Below are 26,841 nucleotides of genomic sequence, written 5' to 3'. Positions count from 1 at the left end.
ACTGCTTAAAAGTCAAAATTACTGTATTTTTGGACCATAAGATGCATCTACGTTTTAGAGGAGGAAAATAGGAAAAAAATTTTTTGAAGCAAAAAATGTGGTAAAATATTTAATAACATAAATAACATAATATTTCATCAATGTAAATGTAAACAGAACTCAACAGCAGCATTAGCAACCATTATACCTCTCAAATTTGGGGGTGGGGGGAGGGAAAAAGTGCATCTTATACTCCAAAAAATACGGTACTTCTTGACCCATGACCTGGGGAATGGATGTTATGCTAGCAGGCATGAAAACAACATTAATCTTGTACTTTTCCATCACAGCTTTTGGGTGATCAGGTGCATTGTCAATGAGCAGTAGTATTTTGAAAGGCATCTGTCAAAAATAATCTCAACAGTGGGCTTAAAGTATTCAGTAAACCGTGTTGTAAACAGGTGAGCTGTCATCCAGGTTTGTCGTTCTACTCAGAGCACAGAAGTAGAGTTAGCATGACTCTAAGGGCCGGAGGATTTCCAGAATGGCAAATGAGCACTGGCTCAACTTAAAGTCCCCAGCTGCATTAGCCCCTAACAGGAGAGTCGGCCTGTCCTTGGGAGCTTTGAAGTCAGGCACCGACTTCTCCCCTCTGGCTGTGAAAGTCCTAGATGGTGTCTTCTTCCAGGAGGAGGCTGTTTCATCTTCACTGAAACCTGTTGTTTAGCCGCCTTCCTTCATCCGGCAGCTCAGCCAAAGCTTCTGGAGAACTTGCTTCTTTCCTTAAACCTCACAAACCAACCTCTTCGAACTTCTCTGCAGCTTCCTCACCTCTCAGCTTTTGTCAAACTGAAGTGAGTTCGAGTCTTGCTCTGGGTGAGGCTTTCTTTGGCTTCAGGGAATTTCATGACTGGTTTGATCTTCTATCCAGACCATGAAAACTTTCTCCACGTCAGCAATAAGGCTGCTTTGCTTCTTATCATTCATGTATTCGTTATAGTAGCACTTTCCACTTTTTTAAAGAACTTTTCCTTCGCATCCACAACTTGGCTATTTAATGTAAGAGGCCTAGCTTGTGGCCTGTCTTGGCTTTCAACATGCCTTCCTCACTAAGCTTAATGGTTTCTATTCTAGTTTTTGATTTAAGGTGAGAGATGTATAACTCTTCCTTTTACTTTAATACTCGGAGGCTACTGTATGGTTATTCACTGGGCAAATTTCTACACAGTTGTGTCCCAGGGAACAGGGAGGCCCACGTAGAGGGAGAGAGACGGGGGAATGGCTGGTTGGTGGAACAGCCAGACCGCACACAATGTTTACAGCAGTAACGTCCAAGATCACTGATCACAGATCACCATAACAAGTATAACGACAACGGAAAAGTCTGACACATGGGGAGCATTACCGAAGTGTGCCGAGACACACCAAGGGAGCACAGGCTGTTGGAAACGCGGGGTCGGCAGGCTTGCCCAGCCCACTGTTGTTGCCGGCTGTCCATTTGTACAAACACAGTGTCTGTGAAGCGCCATAAAATGAGGTGTGTCTGACAGAGTATTTTCCTAAAAATTCTGTTATGGCACTTTTCAAAAAACAAGTTTTTTTTTTTTTTTTTTTTGCTATACTTCCATTTGGTACCTTAGCTCAGGTTTTGTGTTAAAAGTTAACTGAATGCATAGTCCAACTATTTTGATAAAAAATGTGAATGACAGTGAAACCAAACACAGAAATTAGGAGGTTCCAACTATTTCTGCCACAGCTTCCTGGTTCTGGAATGACCTTGAAAACCTTCTTTTAGCATCAATGACACAAGGTATCCTTCCGTCGCCCGGGCTTTATCACCTCCGTGTCTCTCCGTCTCCAACGCCAACCTGCCTCCTCACAAGCTGCTGCCAACAGTTGCGTCTTCTTTTCTCAGAATAGCCTCTGGGGGTTTCCGTGTGTGTGTGTGTGTGTGTGTGTGTGTGTGTGTCTGCATCTTTCCTTCACCACCCCCAACTCTGCAGACCCCAAGGCTCCCCACAGAAACCACGAAGGATCATCTGGCTTCCGTATGGATGCGCAGAAAGTGGGTATTACATTTTTGGGCAAACCCCAAACAGACCTCTCTCCAAATGCCAGTTTCTTTCCTAATGGTTTTATTCTTCCCTAATGGTTTGTTTATACACGGTTCAGCTTTCTCTAAAAAGCCCTGTCACACCGAGGGCCGAGTTGGCTTCAGGAGCCCAGGGGACCTACCTGGCTGCTTTCTGAGTCAGCTCCAGCGGGAAATCCGGGCACAACAATTGCAGCAAACAGTGGTACTCTTTCATGGTCAGCAAATCTGCAGTGGAAATGGAGAGAAACACATCAGGTCTCTGCACAGGAACTCGCTGGTCTTCGGGGTGGTCCCATGGGTTTCAGACTGAGTCTCAGTGGAGCTGCTGCTTTAAAGGTAAGAGTTCTTTAACTCTTAGGGGGCAGGGGTTTTCAGATCAATATTTATATAAAGCTTTTCCTGGGTGGGAGGCCCCCGGCCCCAACATTTTAGCCAAAGGAGCTTTACTGGTTTAAAAAATGGCAGGGAGGGTCCTGGCTGGTGTAGCTCAATGGATCGAACATGGGCCTGCAAACCAAAGGATCGCTGTTCGATTCCCAGTCAGGGCACATGCCTGGGTTGCAGGCCAGTCCCCAGCAAAGGACACATGAGAAGCAACCATACATTGATATTTCTCTCCCTCTCTCTTTCCCTTCCCTTCTAAAGATAAATAAAATCTAAAAAATAAATAAATAAAATTATTTTTTAAAAAAGAGAGACAAGGTCATTTAAAAAAATGGTAGGGATAAGAGGGAACGAGGGGTACCTTCATCAGCCTTCATAGTTTACTTTTCCTTGTGTATAAAAATTGGCAGGAAGGAGTCATTTCAAAGCTGGTTAAATCTGCTAAAATTCTCTGGCTCAGTAACATTGACCACAACACGCCCAGAGACCATCCACAGAATATCTGGAAGCGGTACGAGAGCAAACGCAGCCTTGCAATGTATGGAGGAGAAGAATGCAGGGTAGCAGCCCACAGACCTTATTACTCTATCACTCAGTATTATGCAGACTGGCTTCTTTTTGATGCCTGCACACAAATCTGGTCATCATATATTATACAGTCAGCCAAGTTGGTGGTCCGAGGCATACAGTCAAGGCAAATAAAAAATCCCTGATATGCAAAGGCAATGCTTTGGGAGAGGTGAGCCAGGGAGAGGCTCTGCAGCCCAGCAGAAGACCCAGAGGGGCAACTCTCAGGAAAGGCTGTAGGACCCCAAGGGAGAAGAAGTACACCGATGCTTGAAAGTTGTTTTGGGACTGCATGTGCTAAACCAAAAGATTTTGGATCGGCCACGCAGCAGCAATTCTTGTGTAGTATCGCACAGGCTAAAGTGTTTCAGATATGGAAGGCCATGCTAATGGTAAAGCGAGGGCAAGCGACCTGGAAGCCACACTCACTGGGAGAGTGAGTGCGAGAAGGGAGTCCAAAGGGCACGGCCACATTTGGGGAATGGAGCCCGAGCCACAGGAATCCAGACCTCCTGGCCCTGCTAGTTTGGTTGATGCTTTTCCAAGACAAAAACCCCAAATCCCCAGGGACAGGCCTGGGTTCCTACTACTTTTTCATCAAAGCTCAATTCAAGGTGGGGGCACAGAGTTAAACTAACCACACTGCCAAAGTCAGGGACACCAAGGAACAGGATCAGCGTCAGTGTAGGTCAAAGGATCAGGATGGCTTTTGCGGCCTTCGTCTTGGCCACAGCAGGGTGTGTGCTTTCCTCCCCTCGCCAGCCTGACCCAGCCACGGCCTGATGGGGGTGTTCTCCTTCCACTTAGGGTGAGGGGCAGGAATGGCAAAGGGAAGGGAGAGAAGCACTGAATCGAACGTGATCCCACTTTAATCTCACTCCTTATCTACGTGGAGAGAGAAGTGATTTCTTACGGGAAGGAAATAAAGGGAAGTTTTACCTTTGAATCACTAGTGCTTTTCCAGACTAAACTTTGGTGGATATACCTGATACCATTCTTAGAGGTGGGGGTCAAAGTGTCCCAGAGGAATTCAGTTTTCCCTGGAATTACCTATGAAATACCTTTGGGAGGATAAACAGGGGGAGGGGGAGAGAGCGGGAGGGGGAGAGAGGGAGAGAGAGAGAGAGGGGAGAGGGGGAGAGGGGGAGAGAGAGCTAGTTGGGTAATGCCCAAATGTGATCAAGAAGGAAAATGCAGGGAATCAGTCTCCTGGTTCCAGACCCTCTGGTTCTCGACTGTATTCTAACTCATGTACTTCAACACTTGCTTCCCAAAGACAGAAGAATGATTAACAAAAATAACTCTGTACTTCTCTAGGGTAGTCACAGTCTCTCGGAAATACTAAATACTTCAGAAAAACAGGGTACCTCCTGCCCACCATGTCTGGAACTTGACTCTCCCAAAGGCAAAGCAAGGAAGATAATCAGATAAAGAGATGAAAGCTAGCCCGGCAGACAAACAACTTGTACCACCCTAATTGTGTGTCTATTAAAGTAGTGGTTAGATAATACTAAGGCTAGGCAATCTCCATGAAGAGGCATCTGTCACTTGGAAACACTCCCTGGTTGCACAGTGGGTCCGTGGGAGAATGGTGAGGGGAAATGGTGAATGGTCTTTGCCCCAAAGTCAGTTAGGACAATGATGAGCAAATGAGAGCTATCTCCTTGCTGTCCCACGGGCTAGGGTTCAAATCTTGGCTTTGCAATTTGCCAGGTATGCAAACCTCTCTAAATCTCAGTTTCTCGTGTATAAAGCAAAAATGACGATGCCTACCTTTCATGGTTGAAATCAAGGTGAAAAGAGATGATGTCTACAGAATACTTAGCAGAATGTCTAGAAGACAGTAACCCCAAATGAGAGTTATTTTGTTGTTTTTAAATCCTGGGAGCAGACAGGAGAGGAGCGGAGGAAGGTGATCCTTGGCGAGTTTAAATGCTTAAACACCTGGAGCGTTTTGCCTTGATCATTCTCTGTCCCGATGCCTGAGCCAAACCTGGGTTTGCATTCTCTCTGCAGTATTCATTCGTATGATATTACCATGTGCCTCCTGAGTTCCAGGTGCAGTGTGACAGGAATGAGCACGTCAGCAGTCACACCCGGGCATTAGTTAATCCTAAATGCTCCTGTCTATGTTGGGCCCCTCAATGTGTAGAACTCTCCAAGATCTCAAAGGCCCTTCCAGGAAGCCCTCTGAGCTTCAGGACACACAGTAATGAGGCTGAAGAGTCATTGAAGTCTTTGCTCAGGCCTTGAATTAGCTCACTGAACCTTTACAACAACCTTATGAAGTAGACTCCATCATCCTCAGAGATAGGACGTGCGGGCTTAGAGAGATGAAACAATCTGGTGAGGAGAGAAGGGGCCAGAGCCTGGGGGACAGACTGGAAGGGAAGAAGGGTGAGCTTAATAATGACAGTACTAACAGCCGACAACCTTTGAGCACTTTGGCCCTCTTCTTCCAAGGGTTTTACATGTGTTAACGCACCTCATCTTCACCACTGTTATCCCCATTGCACATTCATTCACAAGCTCAGAGGGTGCATGTTTAAGAGGCAGAACTGGAATTCAGACTCAGGCGTCTGGCTCCAAGGTTTACCCAGCTAACATTTGCAGCACCTTGATCTTATCAACCATCACTGTGTGAAGAAGGCTGAAGAGCTTGCTTTCCCCTCCAAACAAACTGCAGAAACTAAATAGCTCCAGGTGAAGTGGGATTTTCTTCCATGTGAGAAATTGAGTCTGAAAGGTTTTAATTACTGTCAACAGGAAAGTCTGGGGCTCCAGCACCAGGCCTCTGCTGGGCCAGAGGCCACGGGAGGGCTGGGGGGTGGGGCAGAGCACACCTGTGCTGGTGGCCACTCCATCATTGCTCATCCCAACTGCTCGGCACCCAGCAGGTGCAGAAAGGTAGGTGGTGTGTCCCAACAGATGCCTTCGCTAAAGGAATCCCCACAATTAGGAAAGTTTCAGCCAGCAAGTCCTGAAAGTTCAAAGACATAAGAAGTCTTTGGTATAAGATCAAAATCAGAACTCTCTCCACAAATTGGTACTCCTCCTTTTGCGGGTGGTCAGAGCTGTTACACTTTCTTATTCTAAATCTTGTAATTGTCCCATCGACTCTGTCCCTGGCTGTGGACCAGAGGGTTCTGCACCTTTGATCCTATCATCTCTAGATGCAGCACAGTGCAGTGTTGTGGCTAATAGCATGGACTTTAGAGTTAGAACGTCTGGGTCCAAATCTGAGCTTTGCCACCGATTGCAAATTACTTGACTTTTAAGCACTCGATGCCTCAGTTTCCCCATCTATAAAATGGGGACAGTGAGAGAACCAATAGCTGCTGTGAGTTAATGTAAAGTACTTTGAACAACGGCCCATCATAGTGCCCTGTTAGTATTTGCTTATTTTAGAAATAAGGAAACTAGGCTTAGTTTCGGAAGGAAAGAGATAGTGAGAGGAAGGACTGAGATTCGGACCTAAGCCTGCCTAGCTCCCATGGCCCTGCGAGTTCTATTCTGGCAGGTGGGATCCAGCGGGTGAGTGAAGGCCTTGACTTTTTAAAATTAAATCATGTAATCTTTATTTTATTTTAACTTTTTATCCTCACCTGAGGACATTGTTTCATTTTTAGAGAGAGAAAGAGGAAGGGAGACAGGGAAACATCTAAGCGAGAGAGAAGCGTCAGTTGGTTGCTTCCGGTATGTGCCCAGACTAGAGACTGACGCCCGGTAACCTCGGTATGTTCCCTGGCTGGGAACTGAACCTGCAATCTTGTGGTTACAGGACAACGCTCCAACCAATGGAGCCACACTGGCCAGGGCAAGGCCTTGACTTTGCGCTGGGCGGCTGACGGAATTCACATCTTAGTGAAACACACGGACGCCCTGTAGGCTGCCACACTACCCAGGGCAGAGCAGTCGGGCGGGCGGTTGCTTGAGCTCAGAGCCCACACTCTGCGATCGGGGGGGCCTGGCCCCACTGCTTATCCGGCAGTGTGACTTGCACAGGTTATATAACTTCTCTGAACCCCGGTTTCCACATTTAAAAGTGTTAATAACCACATTACCCCCCCTAATAGATTGTTGTAAAAATCAAATGTTGTCACTTATATATGACACTGCTGGAAAATTAGCAAAGTACTCAATAAAATGGCACTATTATTATATACTTATTATCCAATTAAAATTTGAAGTCCTGAAATTGAGAAACCTTAGGACTTAACTGAAGCCCTTACCACAACGCCTGGCACATACCAGCATGTTGAATGAATGGATGGAAACACACTTTGCATAGTGACTCAGATGACAGTTCACAGGGGACAAAGTTCTGGCCACTGTATGAACACACAGAGGTGGGGACTCTCTAGTCACAGGAGGCAAGCCTATCAGCTTAGAGGGGCGTGAGGAGACCCGGGAGCCGGGAAGTGCTGAAAATGGAAAAGGCCCTGCTTGGTAGGTTCTGTAACTCAGGAAATAGTGCCTCACGTCAGGGGACTACTTTCCTGGGCTTGCCGACTCAACACCTTCTCATCACGTGCTCAACTCAATCGAGTGGAGTATTAATTTTCACAGGTGGCATCAATTTTACCTTGAAAATCAGAGGAAGCGTGGGGGTTACTTCCCAGTAATCCGGTTCACCACTGTTAACGGCTCTAACATGAATACTGTGGTTTCTAACATAAGCAGCCCCCGACTCAAAACATTCTTCCACTGGTTGTCTCTAACCCTAGAGAGTGACAGATGCGGTTATTCTGGCTAAGAAAACTAATCTAGTCAGAAGTTACGGATGTCCAGTCTACTCAAGGGCCAACTTGTTCTCCCTTCTTGTCTTTTCTACATCTTCTTGCTGTAGAAGCGCCTGCCTCTGAAGCTCTGTGGGGGCAGCTTAGTCATCCCGACCAACCCCTCACAGACCACCATGTGTGTCCACAACGTTTGCTCAGAGGAACTATGGCGCTGTGTGGTTGTGGGCTCAGATGCCTCTGCTCTTCCTGGGAAATGGTGCGTTTCCCAGGGTCAAAGCTGTGTCATTAAAGGAGATCAATGGGGGAGGGAGGGTGACTTGCAGATGGAAGGAATTGGGGCCATATCTTTGTCCCCTACTAAGGAAAAGCCTTTCCCCGAGCCTGAATCAAAGGTTTTTAGCTCCAAAAGTATGGGGAGGCAATGGGGTTTAGTCTGAATTCATTTGTGTGAATGTCTACACGTTGATGGCGGGGTGAGCTCGAGCTGGGACAAGAACCGGGGATAATGAAATGCTACCAAGCCACGGGAACCCCAGAGGACTAAACAACTTCTAGTTGGTTGGCTGCATGATCTCAACGGGAATGACCACAAAGGCCAGAGAACACCACAGCCCATGAGCAGACTCTCCAATTTTCAGTTGCAATTGTTTTCATGTTCTTTTATGGAGGGGTTGTGAAGGCTCATTCTAAATGACACTCGCCCTCAGCCAGGCTGCTGTGCCAAGAGATGCTCGGAAGGACACGGATAGTTCGGGGCATGACCATACCACCCCTTCCGATCCCCAGGGCACTGAGGCTTTCGTACCAGTCCACAGCTGAGTAAATACCCCTCAGTGCTGCTCTGCGAGAATGGGGAAGATAATGAGGGACGGCGTGGGCAGGGGGAGGAAGCCGTCGGCCTCACTCCCCGCGCAGCACTCAGTACGACAGATCGCAGGAAGACTCTGACCTCCCAGGGCCATGTCCCGTGGAGTGAAGCCCCAGAAGAACAGCAGGCTGTGTTCTTCAATTTTATCTCCTTTGGCAGCAAGGTTGCTCTATGTTAAATGGAAGGAAATAGTAATTAGTTTCCTGAAAGGGAAACTGCTTCACAAAAGAAATGAGAAGCAATGGCTTCCAACGACACGTGTGGGGTAAAGTACTCGCGCCGTCATTAACACGACCCTTGGACACTCATTCCTCTCCAGACCATGGTTAGCGTGTTTGAGTTGGGGCAGAAAGCCAGGCTCCTTAGTGTTATATTTTATTATGACTGAGCCCAACATCAGGTGACTGTTTCTATTTGACCAGTACGTATGTTCTAGGTAAAATACTAGATCAGACACAAATAAATAGTAACAATTTCATGGCAATTTTTAGGATGAACAAAAGCAACTTCCCAGGAATTGTTTGTATTACATGAAGAGTAAAGAAGTGTGAGCGTGTCTCTAAGCTGGGATCGTGTGCGGCGCATCCTGGCAGGCCGACCAGGTGCGGGGGCTCCCCACGGCCATCCCGGCCACGACTGTGGGACTGAACTAGAGGCCTGGTCTCATATGATAAGAACCCCCATACTGTGTCAGGCCCTTGGGGTACTGCGTTTTCTTTTGTCCATCGTGACAGGGCTGTTGAGAGTTGGAGGACCCAGACAAGGCTTGGTTCTGGGGAAGGTCACTGCCTTAGACAGCTTTGGTGACATGAAACACACCAGGCTGGCACATGCCCAGGGTGGGCAGCCACATGGCAGTATGAAAGGAGGCACCAGTGCCAGTAGCAACAGGGCTAGTTACTCTGGCACAGGCACAGTCTCCTGACCATTTATTGAGGAAACGGCAGGCAGCTGTAGACATCAAAGTGTGCAGCAAGATCTTGGCACCAGAAGCTCCCGAGGGGCCCAGCAGCCCATCAGGAAAAGTTATTTCAAACCTAGCGTGTGCACTACCATTCACTCTGATCCAGAGACCAACTAGCCCAGCTCTACCGGGTGTTGCTGCCTCAGTTTTCTGTTCAGAAATAAGAGGACAGGGTGTGCCCTTTGAAACAGAGACCTCAGAGCCAGGATTTAATTCTCATCCAGGAAGAAGCAGGTGCTGCGGCCAACTCCTGTGACCCTCTCCTATTCTTAATTGGACAGAAATGGTTCAACAGGCATAAGAGACAGAGTGGAAAGTGAACGTAACCCCTCCTCATGGTAACTAAAGGTGAGAGGAAACAGCCTGCCCCCTCAGTGGTGGTGTGTCTGGAATACGCCACTCAGCCTTAGAAAGGGAGGCAGCACCTTCTATTTCCTCAAATGGGTCTCTATGGCCAGAGTGAGGGCTTTCGCCTTGTTTTCGAGGGGGACACTCTGTTCTACCACAAAGACACATGAGGATATAGAGAAAAAACTTGGTCTGAGTTCTGCAAAGAACTAATTACATTTTGGGGGGTTTCCATTTTCTCACCTGTAAAATAAGGAAATTGTGGTATGTGAGGATTGAAAACAATTTTTAACAGATAGACTTGTTTCCTCCCATAGGAATCTTATAAGGAACCTCAATATGTAAAAACATAGATAAACAGTCTTTCTTGCCCAACTTGATCCTCAATACCTGTCGCCCAGGCTACAGGTGCAAGGAATAAGGTAGAGGAAACTGCAGACCTGAGGCACTGCTTCAAAACTCCAGGGCTCTGCCCTGGCTGGTGTGCCTCAGTGCATTGAGTGTCCGCCTGTGAACGAAAGGGTCTCGGTTCAATTCCCAGTCAGGGCATATGCCTGGGTTGCAGGCCAGGTTCCCAGTGGAGAGCACGTGAAAGGCAATCACACATTGATGTTTCTCTCCCTCTCTTTCTCCCTCCCTTCCCCTCTCTCTAAAAGTAACGAAAGAAAATCTTTAGAACCCCAGGGCCCTGTAGAGGACAGTTATGAATGCCCGGGTCTAACCTCTAAGTGGGTCTGATAGTACACGGATCAATAGCACAGGCCCCGAATCAACCAACCAGGGCCCAAATCTTGGTTCTTCAGCCAACTAGTCACGTGATATTGAGCAAGCCAATTAGAAATAAGTGAATAGTAATATTATTATTAAGATTTTATTTATTTTTTAGAGAGAGGAGAAGAGAGGGAGAAAGAGGGAGAGAAAAATAAATGTGTGGTTGCCTCACACATGGCTCCCACTGAGGACCTGGCCCACAACCCAGGCATGTGCCCTAAGTGAGAATCGAACTGGCGACCCTTTGGTTCTCAGCCTGTGCTCAGTCCACTGAGCAACCCCAGCCAGGCATATTATTATTATTGCTATTATAACAGTATAACAACAATACTAATACTAATTGTGAAGAGTTCTTGAGAGGATTAAGAGAGATGACTACAAAAGAGAGAGAGAAAATGGAAAGTGCTGGCTTGTGACACAGGGAAGTGCTCAGTAAACGGTGCCTGCTCTCGTTATCACCCTCCGCCATCTGAGGCACAGGTGAGACAGCACCTGCCTGACGGAAGGCACAGTTCACGGAGATCTCCAGCTCCAGGCAGTGGGTGGCTGAACCACTTTCATTCCTTATCTCATGATTATTTTATCTCGCCCTTTGTTCTCCCTTGAAGAATGAATACATAGGCCTCCTTCCTGCAGGCAGGTGCACACCACTTTTCTGATCGTCAATGAGCTGCCAATCCTCTATCATCTCACTAGAGTGCTAATGAGCCCCGGCTGGTGTGGCTCAGTGGACCGAGTGCCAGCCCGTGAACCAGAGGCCGCCGGGGGGATAGGGCACATGCCTGGGTTGCACGGGCCAGGTCCCTAGTCGTTGGGTGTGCCAGTCAATGCATCGCTCGCACATCAAGGCTTCTCTCCCTCTTTCTCCCTGCCTTCCCCTCTTTCTAAAAACAAATAAATAATATCTTTTTTAAAAAGTGCTGATGAGTCATATTGGTAGAAAGACTATATAATTATGCAACCCATTATCATATGCATTATCACTTTTGATCTCCTTAAGAACTTTGTGTGGTAGGAAGAGGCTACTGGTATTATTTCTATTTTTATAGGCAAGGAAAATGAGCCTCAGCAAGGGACAAAGTCACCAAGTAAATGGGAGAGACACGACCAACTCAAGCCTTCTCTTTCCAGGGCAAGGCCTCTTTCCATTACACTGCCTCCCTATGCCCTTTTCTTTCCCTGGGTCCCTAGGAACTCAGCCGCTTTTATTTCTTCTATGGATGAAAAACGCCTAGCATCTTCCATAACGAGAATGCAGTCAATGTTAGCTGCAACTGCTATTATTATTACCACTGTTAATATTTAAATCTGCCACCAGCTGCTCCATCTCTGTCACCCCTCTGAGCTGGCTCCAGGGGCAGATGTCATCGATCTGGCTCCTGGCTTCCTTGCTGTGCGAGAACCAGTCAGACTTTTTCTAGTTTAGGTGACTTGCTGCTAATCTCTGTAGAGAAGGGGCAACAAAAATAAATAGTCTTAAGCCACTGTAAACCTGTGTCTAAAATTTAACAGGGCTAGACACAGATTAGCAGGAGAAAAGTGTATTTAGTATACATAAAAAATACTTCCTAAAAAGGAAAATAAAAGGAAAAATAAAACAAAAAACCCTTTCCAATTCGTTTTTTCCTTTTCAGTGTAAAGTCAGGCTGATAGTTGGAATGGAATTTTATAAGCTATCAAGAAAATTGTCTGATGAGGACCTGTCTGAGAAAGCAAGCCATAGAAAACAAAAACCAATAAAAGTTATTATTTCTCTGGGCTTTCCACTGTCCAAAGTAGCCACAGAATAAATAAGAAATGGAACAGATTATGCATTTGATTTGCTTAAAATGCATTTTCCTTCTTTTCTAAATAAATATAAAAAGAAGCAGTGGCTAGCGCAGTTACTCACTGAGGGTGAGTTGAACCGAGACAGACTAAAAATAAAAAACCGATCTGAAGTTCCCTGGTTCTCGGCGACTGTGCGAGCAGGGGAGGCTGCTGCCAGCACGTGGGCGTGTTTATAAAGACCACAGCCTGTTCCCTCGTCAGAATCCACTAACTTCCACCAATGATGATGGATTTATGGCTACCCATCTACTAAAAAAATAGACTTCGGAAACAAAAACAGCAGGAACCAGAAGAGAGGGTTGGATATGGATAAACACATACATCTCTCCAGACGAACCCACCTTTGTCTTTCCTGCTGCGCTGGGTCCTTCGTGGGCGTATTAAATGTACTATGTCCATAACTACACGTATATGTGTGGGTGAGAGAGAGAGGCAGCCAGAGACAGGAGAGGGCCTGACTGTGTGGGGATCGGCTGTGAAAGGAAACTGCTGTTGGCAGTTACTGTTCCTTAAAGCCATCGGCTGTGTTTTTCTATGTATGGTTTTCCTGGTAAAAGACTCTCTGCCTGTAACGCGAGTAAATCACTCATCTTATTTTAATAAAAATGTGAACTAACGAGAGTGGCTCTCCATCCCGGGAAATGACACAACGGTCAGGCTCTCTGAACCCTGACCCTTATCTCTCAGCGGTGCTGGCAGGCCCACACAAAGAAAGAGGTGAAAAATGCTCCAGTGACGCGAAAGGATGAGCCCTCCCGATTCTTTTAGGCCCCTTTGTCTAAAAGACAAAGTCTGGTCGTACTGGAATCTGGGGAGGGTCTGGTTTCTTCCCTGATGGGCGGCCTTCAACTGGGCCCCGACTCTTTAAGCCTCAGTTTCTTCCTCTGTCACGCCCCACATGTAAATAATCAGGGTCCATTAGCTAAGGTTGAATTGATTTTAAAGTACGTTAGATTGTACACCCTTTTGACCTGTTGAATTTTGTCACATTCATGTATAACCTAGTTTAAAAATAGGGAAAAAAACCCCAAAGTAGGAACACTGGAAAGACATCAAAAGGGCTGAAAAAAGCAAGACCTTTCAGAACAATTTAAAAATGGGCAAACTTTTTGTCTCGATCACCCTCAGGGTTCTATTTGGGCCTAACATTCTAGGATTCTTTCATTGTCGTTCTCTGTGGTTGAGGCAGTAGCATAAAGAACAGGCAGGGCACGATTTGCATCCAGGTGGCGCCTAATTTGGTAGAAGAGTGGGGATGCAATGAAACCCATGTTAGTGTTTATTGCATAGTAGAAAGAGTAGCTAAGAACATGAGATTTGGAATTGGAACCATGAGACAGGGTTCAAAATGACTGTTATTTCCTGGCTACATGGCCTGGGTTCTTCAGCTGGGTACAGTTCTCAGTTTTCTCATCTATAAAAAGTGTTAGTACTTCTTTCTTCTCAGAATCTACACAAGGGCAGCCCCTGCTATTGCCATAAATGCACCTTCTGCTCTTCGCCCCCTGCTCAGACCATCCCAGCCACACTGGCTGTTCTATTCCTTGAATATGTCAAGTCAAGCATGCTCTCACCTCAGGCTGTTCCACCTGCTGTCCCCTCTGCCCCTAGATGTCTGTGCAGCTCTGAACGCCTTCAGGTCTCTGCTCAAACACCACTGTACTTTAAAGCAGCCATTCTGGCCCTGCTCCCTGACTCATTCTTCTGCTTCATTTTTCTCTATAGTATTTACCACTGTGTGATGTATTTGTATATTTTTAGTTGTATTAGAATGTAAGCTCCAAGAGGGCAAAGATTTTCACTCTTTTATTCACTGTTTGTCCTTCACAAATAATTTTTACAGGAGCAAGAGTACAGTGATGATGAGTGAGATAATCTTGTGAGGCTCTAAGCCAGGGGCGTCCAACTCATTTTCACGGGGGCCGTATCAGCCTTGAGGATGCCTTCAAAGGGCCGAATGTAATTTCAACTCCTTAACAGTTAAGGGGTAGTTACATTTATATAGTCCTAAAGTTATTTCGGCCCTTTGAAGGCAACTGCGAGGCTGATGTGGCCCCCGGTGAAGATGAGTCTGACGCCCCTTAGAGTCTAAACACTCACTGCTGGAGACTCAGGTTCTGTTTGGCTTAAACTGTCTTTTTAAAATTTTGAATTAAAACCTTAAAAGAGAGACTTCTGCCAAGATGGAGGCATAGGTGGAAACACTGTGCCTTCTCCCACAACCAAGTTTGAATACAACTAAGGTTTGGAGAACAAAGACACACCCAAAGAACAGAAAATTGAATTATACCGAAGTCCGACAATGAGGAACCGTTCAACTGGACAGTAAGAGGGGCGGAGCCAGCAGCGGAGCTGGGTCGGGCAGGACAGATCCCCCGACCTAGGCGCGCAGGCAGCCCGGAACCAGTCGGGGTGCGGGGCAGACTGACCGTGGTCGCACATTCGCGCACAGTGAGATGGACCACGCAGGCCCCAGGGGGCGAACCCAGTGGTGGAGGGCTGATGGCGGTGGCACACTCGCGTGCAGTGGAACGAAACGTGTGGGCCTGGTGACGGTGGTGGCTGCGGCGCCGGTGGGGGCCTCGGTGGCAGGCGGCAGACGGGAGACGGGAGGCCATTGCTCCTCTTTGACCCCACCCCCACATACAACGTCACAACCCAGCGACTGAGTTGCCCTGCTCTGGTGAAAACCTAGGGCTCCAATCCTGCTACTTAACAGGCACGAACAGCCCAAAAGATGGTACAATGAGAACTCAAAGTCCCAGAGCCAATAACTCTAAGCGACCAACAGATTGCCAGCCTCTCAGAAGCCCAATTTAAGACACTATTTATCAGGATGCTCACAGAATTGGTAGAGTACAGTCACAAATTAGAGGAACATATGAAGGCTAAACTAATTGAAATGAAGGGACATGTCCAGGAATCCAATAGCGATGGAAAGGAAACTGGGACTCAAATCAATGGAATGGACCAGAAGGAAGAACGAAACATCCGACCAGAAAGGAATGAAGAAATGAGAATTCAAAAAAATGAGGAGAGGCTTAGGAACCTCCAGGACATCTTTAAACGTTCCAACATCCGGATTATAGGGGTACCAGAAGGGGGAAAGAAACAGCCACGAGTGGAAAACGTATTTGAACAAATAATAAAGGAGAACTTCCCCAGTCTGGCAAAGGAAATAGACTTCCAGGAAATCCAGGAAGCTCAGAGAGTGCCAAAGAAGTTGGACCCAAGAAGGAACACACCAAGGCACATCATAATTACATTAGCCAAGACTAAAATGAAGGAGAGAATCCTAGAAGCAGCAAGGGATAAGGGGACAGTCACCTACAAAGGAGTACCCATCAGACTGTCAGCGGATTTCTCAAAAGAGACCTTACAGGCAAGAAGGGGCTGGAAAGAAGTATTCCAAGTCATGAAATCCAAAGACCTACAGCCAAGATTGCTTTATCCAGCAAAACTTTCATTTAGAATGGAAGGACAGATAAAGTGCTTCTCAGATAAGGTCAAGTTCAAGGAGTTCATCATCACCAAGCCCTTATTATATGAAATGCTAAAGGGACTTATATAAGAAAAAGAAGATGAAAAATATGAACAGTGAAAGGACAGCAAACTCACAGTTATTAACAACCACACCTAAAACAAAAGCAAACCAAGAGGACAGCTAGATCAGGAGTGGAACCATAGAAATGAAGAACACATGGAGGGTTAGCAACAGGGGGGTGGGAGGAGGAGAAGGGGTGAGAAGGCACAGAAAATAGCATAGACGGTAGGTAGAAAACAGGGGGAGGGCGAGAATAGTGGGGGAAATAAAGAATCTAAAGAACTTGAGACACGTGGTTATAAACTAAGGGGGGAGAATGGTGGGGGAGGGAGTGTGCGGGTAGAGGGGAATGAAGGGGGGAATAGAACAACTGTAATGGTATAATCAATAAAATATATTAAAAAATAAAATAAAACCTTAAAAGAAAGATGTTTCCCACCACACAGTCTGTATTTCAGATATCTCTTTAAAGAAATCAGAAGGCCTGGCAGTCCTGGCCAGCACTCCTGCAAGGCCGCATCCTCCGCAGCTGAAGGCAGGGCTGTCCTTGTCAGGCTGCCACTGTCCCTCCTGCATCCCACCAGCGACGGAGCTGCTTTCTCACATCACCTGTCTGGCTGCTGCTGCAGGCACCTGAATTCTTGACCTCAGATGTCGAGGTTCCCTCTGCAAGCATTTACAATGAAGATTGAATTCATCTGCCTAAACAAGTGTAAGATGAAAAGAAATAACCAGACAAGTTTCCGACATTAAAGGAAAGAGCAAAAAACAAAAACAAACACCCCCCCCCCAAAAAAAACCTGCTGTATAAAGTATGATTCCATATTCGCTTTTTAAGAAAAAAATATATAAATTTGCACAGGAAAAAGAATGGAATACACTAAAGTGTTAATAATGGTGGTTAACACAGGATTTGTGGATAATGGGTGGTTTGTGGTTTTTCTGCAATTAGAAGAATAAAATTTCATAAAAAGCCACCCAGATTTATGGTATGAAAATTATATCTCAATAAAGCTGTTAAAAAGAAGGAAAGAAAGAAAGAAAAGAAACCTACCCCTCAGAGAAACTGTCAGCTCTGAACCTTCCTTCAGAAACCTACTTCCATGTCCCTCACTCTCAGCAGCTCCACCTTCCCTTCTAAAACACCTCAGACACAGGATGAAGAGAGGGTGCAAATCTGACAACCATCTTTTTTTTAAAGATTTTATTTATCTATAGAGGGGAAGGGAAGGTGAGAGGGGGAGAAATATCAATGTATGGTTGCCTCCTGTGTGTCCCCTGCTGGGACCTGGCCTGCAACCCAGGCATGTACCCTGACTGAGAATCGAACCACAATCCCTTGGTTCCCAGGCTGGCGCTCAACCCACTGAGCTATACCAGCCAGGGCTGACAACCATCTTTTATAACCCTTTATATGCTTCTGGATCTTATTATGGTGGCCCTTGGCCCCTGCTCCAGTGAGCTCACAGTTCAGGCTCATGGGGGCACATAATAAGGTTACACATCTCTCCCTATGACGGCAGCAGTGGAGGAAAACCACCTACCAAAGTCAGGGCTAAAGCTGATTATTTACAATGCCAATCAGAGTTCACTTGTTTAATCTTTAATCTTTCCTCGTATTTATTGACGGTGGTTCTTCCTTTCCACAGACTAAGGCCATTTTCTGTCCTTGGGATGGTGTGGCCGAGTGGAAGGGAAGGCTCAGGAGATTTGGAACCCTGCCTTGGCTCTGCCAGACTACCTCACTTGAGCAAGCTGTTTATGCTTTCTTTCTTTCTTCCCCCCCTCCAAGATTTTATTTATCTTTAGGGAGAGGGAAGGGAGGGAGAAAGAGAGGGAGAGAAATATCGATGTGTGAGGGAAACATCAACCAGTTGCCTCTCGCATGCCCAGCCAAGAACCTGGCCTGCAACCCAGGTATGTGCCCTGACCGGGAATCAAACCAGCAACCTTTTGGTTTGTGGGACGATGCCTGAGCCCTGAACCACACCAGCCAGAACCCAGCTATTCACTCTTCAGGACTTAATTTCTTCATCTGTAAAGTGAGGAGAACAATCATCTACTTGAGAACAGAAGTTCAGATCTACTCGTTCGTGACTCCCCAGGCCCTTTGAAGTTGTGGGGCCAAAACACGGACTAACTCCCAGTGCTGAGAACAACGAAAGGGACTTTTCCAGGTGTCTGCACCTACACAATGATACTTAATGTGTTTAAAACTAAACTGATAGGCAAGCTCAAATACCTAAATGCCAATAAGTCTCTAAGTAGGCGAAACAGATGTCATCAAGTTCACAAACTAAAGCTTATGTGGTTAACTTCAGGCTTCCGAGAAAAGCTCTGATTATACTCACAGTTTCAGTAAACTTGGCTACCTAGTTTTTAAGCCCAAGACAGGCTAGACCAAGTAAACTGGGCAAGGAAAAGGAACCAAAAAGGCAGATTCAAGGGTAACAGTGAGAAAGTGGGCATGAACAGTATGATAGAAACAGGGAAGTGGGAAAAATATTTAAAATACAACCAAGGTGCATTTAGGGTACAGTGCAATGGGCTCTGAAGACAGAGTTCTTCAGCACACAAAAAACTTATGTTTATAAAGCTGATCCTTAGATTCCAATATGAGTTACACTTAAGAATGTAGGGGAGGGTATTATATTTAAGTATGTTTTGAAAACATTTCTATGCAAATTATATTAAAAGCAACACACACACAAAATGGCACCCAAACTTTAACTATAAAATAGTAGGCTGTGAAAATGTAAAATTCTTCTTCTGAGTTTTTCTCTCTCTCAACTACTCGCTTATTTTTCTTACTTGCAGCCTCCTGGCGCTGGTTATCTGTTTTTAAGCTACCTTCCTGAGTAGGTAGCTGACACCCATTACCTGAGTGCTATACACCGATTACCTCATTTAATCCCTTATAATAGTCCCACTGGGTAAATATCAGTCTCATTTTACTGGCAGACACGGGGAGGGCAAGCCATTTTCCCAGGTGAATAACTAGCAGGTAGCACATTTCGGCTTTAACCCACAGCTCTGCCTACACCCAAAGCATGCGCTCTCAAGTATACTATGATTTATTGACGGTCTATGACTATGTATCTGTTTGCCCCGTCACCACCAACAGACTGAGGCCTGAGAGTAAGGATCTACCTCACTTGCTTTTATAGGCTGCAGGACGGGTGCATGGTAGGTGCCCATGAGTGTTCAGTGGGCGTATCTCTGTTCCTCCTTAGGTTTACCCCAGACCTTAAAGGCAGTGCGGCACATCCCAATGTACCCAGTTATGATTCATGGATCATCTGCGCCCCAGACCTTTGGAACCAGAATCAGAATCCTCAGGCTCACAGTGTACGAACCTACATTTAAACAAATATCTCAGGGACCTCTTGGGTATACTAAAGTTTAAGAACTATTAATTAGTGCTTGCAAGCACATTCTTTGGAGTTAGTCGATGCTGAGGTCAGACCCCAGATCCACTACTTATGAGCTGAATGGTCTCGGGCAAGCTAGTTACTGAAATTCTTCAGTCTTCAATACCATCATCCTTAAGTAGGGCTACCAGAAACACCTACCTCATAGGGTTTTGGAAGGAGCAAAGGTCATTCATGCATCAGTAATTAATGGAGCATCTACTATATGCCAGATATTATTTTCAGGTGCTTAGGATACATTAGGGACCAGATAAGGCTCTTGCCCTCACGAAACTTACCTTATATTGGAGAAGACAGATGATAATTGATAAACAAAATAAACAAGTAAAATATGTAGTAAGTTAAAATATTATACAGTAAGAAAAAACAGACTGGAGCAAGTTGGAGAGGGAATGTGAGGTAATAGTGGTGGTACAATTTTATAAAAAGTAGTTCAGGTAAGTTACCTTCATGGAGAAGGTAAGGTTTGGAGGAGGTTAAGAAGTAAGCTAGGCAGATGTCCGAGGAAGGGCATTCCAGGCAGAGGGAACAGCCACTGCAAAGGCCTGAAGGAGGAAGTATGCCTATAGGGCCAGCAGAACCGCCTAGAAGCAGTACAGCTAGAGCTAAGAGAGCAAGGTGAGAGATGAAGTTAGAGAAATAACTGGGGTCAGTTCATGGATGGCCTGTTAGGCCTACAAGTAAGAGTTAAATGGCATCATTCCATGTTAAGTACTTGGAACAATATATGATACATAGTAAACAATTACTGGATGGTATCACCATCTGTTATTTATATTAATATCTTCTAGTCCCTAAGCAGAGCTAGCCTGCAAGGTCAGGCCACAGAAACTATAGAACCTTTTATGTACTCTGGAGAGGTTATAGAGTCCTTCAACATTTCCAAAAGTACGGAAATCAAATAGATCAAAGGCCTGGGTGATACCTAACAGCAAGCAGCGATGGCTAATTCTCTGCAGGTGCTCAGAAAACTGAACTAACAGAGGCACACAAAGTCAACACAGCATCAATAAAACACAGGGCAAGAGTTGGGTGTGGCTGCGGTAGGCTTGGCTAAAGGGTGAAACCAACAGAAGAGTCATTAGCAACGTAAGAGAAAAGCAGTGGAGCATGCAGGCGTCACCTCCAGCTGTTGAAACACATTCTAATATCAACGAGACCACAAAGTCATGAGAATAATAACTAAAAACTGCCGGGAGTAAGTCAGGGAGCCCAGCAACATGAATGCACTTGCATGGAGGAAAAACAAATGAAGAGATTCAGGCAAAACTATCCCCTTCCTGGTGGAGGCTCTTTAATCTTTAATATCTCTCTCTCGACACTAGGCACTGAGCTTGCCCCAACAAGACAAAGGATAACTTCTGAGAAGCGAACACTTCTCAACACTTCTCGTTTGGGTGAAGGACTTCTGAGGAGATGCGTGCCATGTGTTTGCTAGGCTAACAGGGTTCAAGTTCTTTCAGTCAGACTGTGTCACAACTGGGCAGGTCAAAGCAAAGGCACACCCCCCACCCTCTTTCTCATAGCAGAAAGCACCGCAGGGCCCCTGAGCTTCGAAGAGGAATGTGGTCTCTTTGGGAACCAGAAGTGGGCAAGAATGTAATAAAGGCAGGATGGAGATGCCCAGGTGGGGCTTTCCGCTGCTCTAAATTGTTGCACCAGTTGCCTCTGGCGCCTGCCCCAGGGAATGCAAAACTAGGCACTGTCCGTGGAAATCTGGAAGTGGGCATCTTTTGTAGCCTCAATGATGCCAGTTTGGCAAGGAAGAGCCTGGCACTTGGTCTCCATGACCCTGACTTGACTTACTCAACAGGGAGCAGTTTAGTCTCAAACAGAAGAAATGAAGAGCTACTCAATTTATGTGACCTTTGACCCGACACTTTCAATTTGTAATTCAAACCATTATGAAAACCAATGAGAAACCTGGTATTTTCTTCAAACTATTTGTCTGTTGGCCTTTACCACCCCCTAAATAGTAGCCATATGTTTGCTTTGGAAGTTCTTAATTGCTACATCTCTACCCACCTATTCAGTGACAGGTTCTGCAAAAATAGCAGTGGGTAAGAAACAAAAATCCCTATTTTTATGCAGCTCACATTCCAGTATGTGTGGGAATGGGGAGATACACAATAAACAAGTAGACAAACAAACAAAAGACTGTAGAAAGCAACAAAGCAATAAGTAAAACAGGGTGGTGTGACATGGAGTGACCGAGGGGGGACATTAGAAGGGGTGGTCAGGTATAGCCTCTCGACTCAGAAGGTGTCATCTGACCTGAGACCTAAGGGGAGGAGGAGCCAGGTGTGCACTCCGGGGAAAGAGGCCAGCGAATGCAAAGGCTGGAGATGGGAACTGGCAGGGGAGTGCTTTGCTTCCCACTTCCCTCTTCTGCACATAAAGCCTATTTCTCTCTCTCTGGCATGTTACAAACTGTTAAAGAAATCGTGCTACGAGGCCTGGGAAAGGCAGGATATTGAACAAAACAGAATTCCAAGGCTTACCAGTTACTGGAGACACACATTGGCAGTGGGGCAGGTGGGAGCGCAAGCAGGTACTCTGGTCTAGAGTGAAGAGGAGGCGAGGGCTGCAGAAACTGCTCTACCCCCCTTTGTTGCTGCACGTCCCTGCTGTGGTTAATCGGCACAGCAGCCGTGTGAATGAGCGCAGGACGTCCAGATCGCAGCATTGTTTCACACATCCTCACCAACTGACAGGAGTTAGCACTCGGTCTGGCGGCAACCAGCAGCGAGACCACCACTGGATTATCCAAAGCATCTGACCCGCAAATGAGTGAGGAGAACATTTTTAAAAAACAACTCCTGAATGGTACAGTAAGCCCATTCGGCCTCGAATCAGAGACACACAAATATCCAGCCACCTCTGAGGCAGAAGGTCAATTTCTTGTGCTTGTCCCTGATCTGCAGAATCCAGTCTTTATCTACGCTCAGTCCTTCACTGTCTCAGCCCAAGGGGTGAGGCAGAGATGGGTGGCCGGGCCCTGGGGCAATGTCCCATTGTCTGACTCCAGAGGAGCATTATGGGGAGTGGGAGAGAGCAAGGCCAGTGGGAGAGAAGGAGGGCGCACTCAGAAACACAGGCCGTATCCTGGGAGCAGCTGATATCTGCAGCCAGACTTTCGTCTTTGGCAAGCCCGCCACAGATACCAGGTTCAGGACGCAGGGGATAGTATGAAGAAGCTGATGTCCGGATAACAAGAAGTGGATAGTACCGAACTGCACATGCCACGTGGGTTTCTGAGCTTTCTAATTCTCCTAATCGAGTCCTGAGACCCCCCACGCCTCATCCTTCTCTCCTCCAAGCCCTTCTCACACAGCTGGTAGGTGAGATTTACTAGATGGAATGTGTTTGTAAAATCTGTTTTGTTCATTGGAACATGTTTATCTAGAAAGAAAGAAAAAGCCCTGTCCCTTCTCACTATTTGCTTTTTGGTGACTGCCTGCTGGGATTTGGAACTGGATAAACAGACGGACTTCACGGAAGGAACCAGGCGAAACGCCAGGATGTGTATATATCTTGGTCTGAGTGTGTATATGGCAAATAGTCCTCATCCACACAGCTGTGCTGCTTTTGCAGGGACGTGAGGGGACAGCATCTTCTGGATGAGAGGACTCCCACTGCTCCAAGGTGCACCTCCCTGGGGGACCCTTGGGCTCTTCGATGCCAGATGGTTTCTGGAGTTCTAACCCCAGATATATGACCTCAATTTCATTCTCTGGCCTCTGGCTGTGGTAATTAAGGGTTGTGCCAGATTCAAAACTACTGCTTATGATTTGTACTGCATTTGTCTGATATGCTGGGGCTATGGTGTGTGAGTGTGTGCGCTGTCTACAGTGAGCTTCCAGCACCCCACCATAAACCGGATGCCTCTGCATTAAAGGCACACCCACGAGGAGTGTGGTTGTGGGGTGTGGGCACGCATGCACACCGAAGTTGGGGAAGGTTCGAAACACGATGTTTTTCAGGCCACGGGAAAAGCGTAGCTGCCAGAGGGAACAGAGTTCAGAGAATACTCACGGGGCAGCACGCTGCCGCGGAAGGGGAGTTGGAGGGGGTGTGGAGAAGCTGTTTTCCTCCTAAATTTTTGACCTTCTCCAATATAAATCTCTACTGCAGTGGGTGGGTGTGGAGGAAGTAATGCTTTCATAACTCAATGTACTTCAATGATAAGGTTTGAAGACACTTCACTACATTTTGGGGGGGGGGTCTTCCAATAGCCCCAAAACTTGATTTGCTTCACAGGACAGGTTCAGGTGGATGGATGTTTTCCTTCCGGCAAAAGTCCTTTAAATGGCCATGAAAAAAATTACACGACAGTACTACCTGAACAGAGAACTAGTGCCCAATAGAGCCAACAAAAACAAAACAAAACAAAAAACCCTCCAGCCCCCCTGCCCGACTCCCCCCCCCCCCAAAAAAAAAAACAACAACTGAGGTGGACTGCTTTCATCAGGTTCAGGCAGCTCAAGGAGGAGAACGTGAAATAATTAGATTCCAACAGACCAAGGTGTGGTAGGTAAGGGACCTCATAAAGACCGAACAAAAGATTCCGTCTCTAACAAGGGTCCTGCAGACCTCCATACTGCGGTGAGCAGTGAGCATGAGGGACGCTGCCCAGGAAATGAAAGGACTCAATCGTTCCTCTTCAGTGAGCGGAGCCCAGAAGCAGTGTCCCAGGGTGCTCTCGCAAACACTCTTCAATAGTACCATCCAGAGCCTTTGATTCAAAGAACATGCTGAGGAATAAACAGCCCATTAATCTGAGTTCTCTGGTATGCCTGAGTATACAAAGCGGCAATGAACTAACCCCCTTGGCTCTCGCAAACATCCCAACTGCACACCGTCCACTGCTTCACTGCACGGCTCTGCACCTCCTCTCCACCACTGCACGCAATTTCCCCTGGAAAAGCTTCAAGGTTTGGGGGCCCTGATGGTTTCAGCTAAGAATGTCCAGACCAAACCCGGGGTGCAAAGAATGGGAAACAGCGCATCCTTGGCCATAAGCGGCATACCATGTGACTTCAGGCTCAAATGAGAACTGTGTGGTAGTGTGACTGGGTGAGCAGACAAAGCCATCAGTCTGCTGCTTGCTGCGCCAAGTTGACAGCCACAGGCCTGGGAAAGGAAGGCCCCGTTTCAATTGCTTCCCGGCCTTGGTTACCTTGGTGGCAGGAAGGGCTCCTGTGTGGGTGGGCTTTGGGTGCCATTCTGTGGAAACCTTCCTGGGCGTTCTGCCTAAGTAAAAATGACCAAGTAAGGTCCCTGAGTTTTCAAGGAGGAAAGGAGAGAAAATAAGTGGCTGTTTCACTAGCTGATCCTTTTACGAAGAGTTGCTCTTTAAAAACAATCAGGTGTAGCTTTGGTGATAACAGCCATTTGATGAAGCGTCAGGTTCTCCTTCCTGCCCCTAAGGAAATCATAGATAAAGAAGTTGATAGTATGAACCTCAAGCAATAAACCAGGGTTCAATCGTTGAAACAGTGTAATTGAGGCTAGGATCATAGACTTCAATCAGCCAATCGGCAGTGAGAGCCAGGCGGCCGCTTTGTGTTTCACAGTCCTTGATCTCGGGGAAGGTGTGGGCTTCATCATAAAAGAAACTGGCCTGATAAGGTGTATAAATCAGTATCACTGCTACCTAACACACACACACACACACACACACACACACACGCTCTCAAAGCACATACACCATCGCCCCAAATTTATACACAAAGAAAAACACATCTGGTGAAGGTTTCCTTTGTAAAAATGATTTCAAAGAGGTGCTTTGATTTTTTTAAAAAGATTTTATTTATTTATTTTCAGAGACAGGGGAAGGGAAGGAGAAAGAGAGGGAGAGAGACACCAATGTGTGGTTGCCTCTCATGCACCCCCGCACCGGGGACCTGGCCGGCAACCCAGGCATGTGCCCTGACTGGGAATTGAACTGGCTACCCTTAGGGTTTGCAGGATGGCATTCAATCCACTGAGCCACTCCAGCTAGGACTGGAAAATTAATTCTAAAGTCCTCTGGTTCTGTTTCAGAGAACTACTTTATGTTTGGTCTCTTTAGCTGGAAAAGAAGGGGTGCACATCTTATAAAAGAGACATGACTGACTGAGACGCCAGAGAGTGCGGTGATTAAGAGCATGGGCCTCTAAGTTAATCTAGATATTACTCGTTACATAGGTGATCTCAGACAGGTTACATAAAATCCGGGATATTCACTTTCCCCACCTGTGAGTCAGCCTCACGGGATCAGTGCAAGGAGCCTGTACCATCAACAACATCCAGTGTAGTTCCGGGGACAAAGTCAGTGCTCAACAAATAACAGCCACACTTGCTGCTCTCCGAACCTTGTGAAGAGAGGCCCAGCAATCAAACATGGCCCCGCAGAGGGACCAAACTGGTAGTTGGCACATGAGCTGCATGAAACGGGGTTTCTCCCTCACTTTATCAGCTGGGCTTAGAAAGTCTCCAGATCCTCCGTCAGTGCACTGGAAACGAGAGTTTGAGTTCCACGGGGTTGTGGATGAAAGGGGCAATAAGAGATCAAAGCCCAGTGCTGGGACCTCATTTTTGATTTGGGAACTGCGGACTGACCTGGAGCTTCCCCACCCCAGAGACTGATTTAGCAGACACAGCCTTCTTCCTCTAGCCTCCCACCTGTTTAGACAGCCACATGTAATCTGACCACAAGGGCGGCCTGCAAGCACAGCTCTGGTACCGGACAGCCTTTCTCTGCCGCGTTCCCGGTGGTAAGATGACAGTGCCATCTGAAGGTTGAATCTAACCCCTCCTGTCCTGTGACCAGGGCCTCTTATGAAACTGCTTCTTGTGACTAGAGCCATCAGCACCTCACTCCAAGGCTGTGAGGTGAACTTCATTAATATTGATGAGCTGCAGCTCCTTAACCTCATTTGATGTTTATTTACAACCATTCTTCTCAGATGCTAATGAGTGACACTGGGCTCTGCAGACAGAAAGGAGGGTACTGGACCCTGTCTGCCAACACCTCCTTGGCAAACCCCTGCCCCTTGAAACAGAAGGCTCACAGAGGGAATGATGCCAAGCGGAGGGGGTGCAGCAAAGGGGACACAATGACGTGAAAAGAATGTCTGCAATGTGATGGGGGAGAGAGAAGCCCAGCTGCTGGGGCCACAGTGTCACTAAGACTTGGTTACACCCACCCAGTGGGTAACAGACGCAAGCTAGAGGGCGGGGATCTGAGGAATGATGAAGGGGACATGTTAGATTTTGGAATGGGGGGGGGTGGGGATGAGTGGGCCCATGGGCATCAGAAGGCTTGAAGGCCTCT

At 46.7% G+C, this 26,841-nt stretch overlaps 1 protein-coding gene across 3 annotated transcripts in view; it reads right to left on the bottom strand.

Moving 5' to 3' along the window:
• The window catches only part of CSTPP1 (centriolar satellite-associated tubulin polyglutamylase complex regulator 1), a 178,237-nt gene that overhangs the window by 30,710 nt on the left and 120,686 nt on the right, over positions 1-26,841 (bottom strand). For all 3 annotated transcript variants that reach the window (XR_005063921.1, XM_037028012.1, XM_037028011.1), the window contains exon 4: positions 2,215-2,299. Coding sequence is in view for 2 of the 3 variants with exons in the window: in XM_037028012.1 (XP_036883907.1) it covers positions 2,215-2,299 (85 nt within the window). In the remaining variant the exon portion in view is untranslated. The remainder of the gene's footprint in view (positions 1-2,214; positions 2,300-26,841) is intronic.

This window comes from Sturnira hondurensis, unplaced genomic scaffold, assembly GCF_014824575.4.
Source record: "Sturnira hondurensis isolate 20B ecotype Veracruz unplaced genomic scaffold, ASM1482457v3 Scaffold0019433, whole genome shotgun sequence".
NCBI classification, from domain to species: domain Eukaryota; kingdom Metazoa; phylum Chordata; class Mammalia; order Chiroptera; family Phyllostomidae; genus Sturnira; species Sturnira hondurensis.
This window is presented reverse-complemented; position numbering and strand designations above follow the sequence as displayed.